Here is a 5,776-nt window from a genome sequence, read left to right as displayed (position 1 = left end):
AAGCCTCTTCTGCACATCCCTTCGAAGGTCCCAATTTGGTTTCTTAGGAGCAATATTCACAAAAGGATCCTGCATTTTGCACTCAAAATTAGAATGGGAAAATATAAAAGCTTCAATCTGCAATTATTTTTTTCAATTATAATATGATCATATACCTCAATTTTCTCGACCATTGCAGGTGCCGCAGCAACGGGGTCCTCAAACTTGGGTAGAACAGCTGGAGCAAGTTTTCCCTCTTGGAGGTGCTTATCATGAGGAAGATAATTTCTGAACTTCATGTTCAGACCCCTGGACAAAGGCAGTAGAAAACATTACATTGTTGTCTGCATAATGACCTAAACTAGATCACAGTAGTTAATTAATAAAAGGCTAAATTGCAAATATATAACCCTCACCCCCACACACCCCACCACCCCCCACACAAAAGAACCAAGAACCACCCCAACCCCCACCCCCCAAAGAAAGAGGGAGGGAGGGGGGATGCACGCACGCACAAAAACACCAAAATCTACACGTTCAGTAGCATTTATTAACCTACAACTTGTCTATATGAACTTTAACTTCTAGGAGAAAATCCGGTGTCTTTGATGTACCACATCATTGACACAGTCATCCATTTAATTACTAACACCTATCAACTAATTGCCGCATCATAATATCTCCTCCCTTTTCTTCGTTCTTTATTTTTCAATCTCAGCACCTGAACTCCAAGTGCGAACCCAACTTCTCTTCTTCATTCCTTAAAATAAATAAATAAAACCTTTTCTTTCTCTTTTGTATTCTACCAGACCTCATGTGGATCTCTCTTTTGGTTATAAGAACTTGTTTTCCCCCCCTGATTCCACAGCTTAATTACCAGTTACCACTAATTACACAAACGATACGTGACTAATATGAATCTTCCATAAAAGTGTAATCAAGATCGAAACAATGTTTTTTCTCATGGAAAAAAGTCCTGAACAAGAAAGAAAAAAATCGAAACTCTATTTAGGAAAAACAAAACCAAACCCATATCGTCCTTGATTCAATTTTTGATTTCCAACATAGAAAATGAAGGGAAAAAGTGAACTTTCCTTAGTTTCCTAGCACAGTTTGTCAAGATGCAATTTTTAAGAAAAGAGGGCAAATTAATATCAAAACCCTAGAAAGGACTACTACAGTCGATTGGGAAGAATAGACTATTCAACCGCTAGAAATAGCAGATGTAAATCCTTATATGGAAAAGTACAAATATATACATGTTGGTTTAATACAAATATTTACAATTTTCTTCTTCCTCAGATTCTGAGGTGGACGAATATGATTCGTCTTCAGTATCATTGTTAATCATAATTTTAGACAACATTCTTTTAAGACCTTCATCTTCTATTTCTTCAATTTTCTTTTTTGTATAACATCGATTAGCATAGTATCCGATACGACAACATTTATAACAATGAATTTTATTTTTCTCTTTTTTAATTTTCTTTTTAGCCTTATCTGGCTTTTCTTTTTCTTTTTCTTTAAAAAATCTTCTCTTCTTCTTTTTAAAGAATTTTTTCTTTTTTTCCTTATCAGGAATATTTTCTTTACCAACCTTATATGGTTGATAATAAGCAAATTGCTCACAGAATTCTCCCAATTCTTTTTCTTTTCGTAAGTCTTTGAGACTTTAGTTGGTTTTTGAGCTTTAAGTCATTACATAAAGCTAAACCTTCTTTAATATAGGCGTTTGACAAATACTCATATGATAGGTTGTCATAAGGGATATATCCCCCATATTCAGATCAGATTTTATTCCGAACTCTTTCTGCAAATAATGTGAGTAAACCATCAATAAATTTAGCTCTCCAGTGAGAGCTATTAGCATCATTGAGAGACATAACTCTGCTAAAATAGGTGTCTTTATACCACCTAAAATGAGTTAAAGATGGACATCTAAAATTTTATAATAATGTCTTAATTCTTTCACCTTCATTAAGATAAGCACCAGTAAAATGATGTGCTATGGCTAACATTAATGTATAAATAGCATCTTCTTGCTGAACTCCATTTTCTATAAAACCACAAGTTATAAAAGAAACTATCATTCTTTTGGTATTACCATTTTGTTTACATATTGTTCCATACATTAGCATTCTATGTATAGTAGCATTTACTTGAGTATCAGATAAACTATCTATATTCCATTCGTAGATATTTCTACCATTATAATCAGTCTGTAGATAAGGCATCATTTTCTTCAAATAAAACATCTGTTGGAGTAGGTCGTTTGTAATAGTATCTTTCCAGTCTTTTTCTAGGATGATTTTTAATTTTATTTATTTCTGTAAAATTATTCTCTACAACTAATAATTCTATTGGAGTTATATCTCCAGAACTGTCTGTATCAGACGAATTATCTTCTTCAGATATAACTGTAAAAATTGATGGTAATACTGTATTAAGTGTATGAATTCTAGCATTAGTTAATTTTTTAGCTAGAATATCTATAATTTCTGGTGTTATTTCACTATCTTTTTTAAATCCTGATATATCTATCGGGGGTTTTATATTAGTTTGTTCTAATTTTCTTTGAGAAACTTTAGTTTTTTCTAATAGTCTTAATGAGGGTATAACCTCATTTATTTTAGATAACAATTTATCTAAAGCATCTTCAACTCTAATAAGTTGATCTCCTATTGTTTTAAGATGAATATTAGTATAATTATTTTGTTTAATAATTTTACTTAATTCTTTCATATGATCCTCATTTAACTCATTAGGCTTTATAAAAGCCGTAGCCTCTATAGTAGAGGGATGTACATCTTTTAAATGTAATGGGTCAATTGGAGGATTAACTGACCTAATAATCTTACCCGTAGTTGTTTTCTACTGTTTTAAGTGGTCTTCTAAAACTCCTATTTGAGTTTCTTGTTTATAGATATATTGTTTTAAAAACCATGGAATAAACTCCTATTTGAGTTTCTTGTTTATAGATATACTGTTTTAAAAACCATGAAATAAAAAACTTAAATTCTTGTTTTAATTTAAGTTCTGAATAATACTTGTTTACCCGGTTTAACTGGTCTTTTTTCAAAAAAAAATTAAAAAACCATTTTCGAATATCTTCATGTTTCTTTAGGTAAAATTCTTTATTGAGAATTTCCCTTTCTAAACTTCCTTTTTCAAAATTCATTATTTCATACGAAAGCTCATCTCCGTATTTGGAGGAGAAATTTTTTCCTTATATAAAGGATGAGGAATATTATTATCAGATATATTTATCCCTTGAACAGAACTGGTTATATAAGATCCAGATCGAGATAATGAATTTCTGGCAGATGTTGCCACGTCAGATATTCTGACAGTTCTAGATGTAGATGGATTAAATGTTATCTCAACTTCTCTATCTGTTGTTTGCACAATTTGATAAATATCTTGATTAATAATAGGTAAAGGTTGTACAGCGTTAGGGACAACCCAATTGTCAGGGAAGTTTATTTCATCCCATTTTATCTGTTTATTAACAGCAATATTAGAAGATAAAACATTAGTTTCTACCAAGACTGTTTTACCTGGTTTAGAATGAATTTTAGCCTCCGGGGATAAAGTATTAAGTACTTTGTAATGGATCCTATAGATGATAGCAATAGTTTCAGATCCAGGAATATAATTGTACCCATGTGTCTTGATATTAAGACTTATTACATCAAAAATATTTGGATCGGTCAAAGATAGACTTAGATTAGGATAAACATTAAAATATACTGGTCTGTTACACAAACTAGTTTCCATTATACCCATTAAAGATTGGATCCAATTTAAACATCTTGAGTCTCTAAGACAGACTAATAAAGATGCATTAAGACCTGATAAGGTCAAATGTCTAAAGGCAATTTGTATTAAACCAACATGTATATATTTGTACTTTTTCATATAAGGATTTACATTTGCTATTCCTAGCAGTTGAATAGTATGTTCTTCCCTATCGACTGTAGTAGTCCTTTCTAGGGTTTTGATATTAATTAAAGACTTATAGTCTAAAAAGCCAATTTTATAGATGTCTCTATTAGGAACATCGGGTATAGTCCACTTATTAAGTGATTCTATGTCAGTCTCATATTCTGTTAACTGAGCATTTTTTACTTTTTTTATTCCAGTATAACTAGATTTTCGAGCTGTACTACTTTCTATGATGTCTGGCATAATTTTTTCTTACAGATTTATCTTCTGATTATTTAACCAATAAGGATGAAGAATTTCTATTTTTCTTTTTATTCTCTATGAAACAACCTAGCAGAAAGCTTACACGTCTGTCAACGACTTACACTACCCTAAACAGCCATCCCGGCAACAACGGGTTTTACACTGCGTGACTTAGATGACGTCCCATAAGCATGCAAACTAAGTTCTTAAACAGAGAATGAAAAGAACATATATAAATTCTACATTCTTACAAGTAAACAATCAAAAAAATAATCTGTAAGAGCAAACTTAAGCAGACATGTAGTAGTTTAACATGGCTCTGATACCAAAAGTAGTTGTAGCGTTTGATAACGTGAGTTATTTGCTTAATGGCTGGGAATCGGTGTTTTCAAGGGCATCAGGTGCGGGGTTCTGTCGATCTAAATCAAAAAGAGGAAAAACGAAGCCAGAGAGAACTAAATCAAAAAGGGGGAAAACAAAGCCAGACAGAACTAAATCAAAAAGGGGAAAAACAAGGCCAGAGAGAACTAAATCAAGCTAGGGTTCTTTCGATCTACTTACCTCTCCTCCGAAAGTTGTCTGCATCCTCAAAATCGGAGAAGTTATCCAGCATGGGCAGTCACGAAGTCGACGGCGATCGGCCACGAGGACGACCGCGATCGGCGACGAGGATGACCGTGATCGACCACCAAGACGACGAAGATCGGCAGCCAAGGTTAGTATTTCCTTTCCAGTTTTTTTCTTTTTTTCCTTTCTCTTTGTTTTCCCTTTCTTTCCAGCTTTTTATTCCTCCTCAACGAGAAGCTTCGTTCCCAGCTTTTTTCCTCTTTGTTTTCTCTGTCAACCCACTTGGATTTTTTTTTCTCCGGCCTTCTTTTTCCTTTTGGTAAATTGAGTGGGGACCGGTTCAGTGGGAAGTGGGGAGCGGTTCTTTTTTTTTCTTTTTACTGTAGCTATTTTAACAATAAAAAAAATATTATCTTGTGCTGGCCAATATTTTTTGACTCGTGGATTAGGAGGAAATATTGTTCTCGAATCAAGTGAGAATAGAATAAAGTAAGTAAAATGAGAGTGAGAATGGAATGATTTTTTTTATTTTGAGGATATATTAATTTGTGAAACTGAGAATTGAGATGATTATTCATATTTTTTTTATTTTGAATGTTATATATCTATAAATTATTTAAATAAAATAAATTATTTAACCTACGTTACGCTATGCGTTATTGCTATTGTAACTTAACCGGAGGTAAACGTTACGCTATGCGTTATCGCTATTTTCAACATTGATATATATATATATGAATCGTGTCCCCGTACCCTACTTTTTACAAATTTGCTGTGTCTCGTACCTATGCAACATTGGATCTGAGGGATTATAAAGCTCTACTGAAGTATAGTTGAAGAGTTTTTTACAATTTTCCCTTAACAAATTAGCAACTCATTGGTTCCCTTTATAGAAGCTCCCATAGGCACCCTAGGTAACCAAGGCATCTAATAGCAGAACATGGGCTGCAATATACATTGGCTCAGATAATAATGTCAAGGCAACTCGCAAGCAGAGGTGAAGCTAGAATTTTCTTCCCTTTTTTTTCTAGGTCGGGTTCCG

At 33.0% G+C, this 5,776-nt stretch overlaps 1 protein-coding gene across 1 annotated transcript in view; it reads right to left on the bottom strand.

Annotated features, from left to right (window-relative positions):
* The window catches only part of LOC109820206 (coiled-coil domain-containing protein 12), an 11,290-nt gene that overhangs the window by 1,010 nt on the left and 4,504 nt on the right, over positions 1–5,776 (bottom strand). The window contains 3 exon segments of the mRNA XM_020386315.1: positions 1–5; positions 7–69; positions 156–288. The exon segment at positions 1–5 is cut by the window's left edge and continues 59 nt beyond it. Of these exon segments, the coding sequence (XP_020241904.1) occupies positions 1–5; positions 7–69; positions 156–288 (201 nt within the window).

This window comes from Asparagus officinalis, chromosome 1 (genome assembly GCF_001876935.1).
Source record: "Asparagus officinalis chromosome 1, Aspof.V1, whole genome shotgun sequence".
In the NCBI taxonomy this organism is placed as follows: domain Eukaryota; kingdom Viridiplantae; phylum Streptophyta; class Magnoliopsida; order Asparagales; family Asparagaceae; genus Asparagus; species Asparagus officinalis.
Note: the sequence above shows the minus strand (reverse complement) of the source record. Positions and strands in the feature narration are given on the sequence as shown.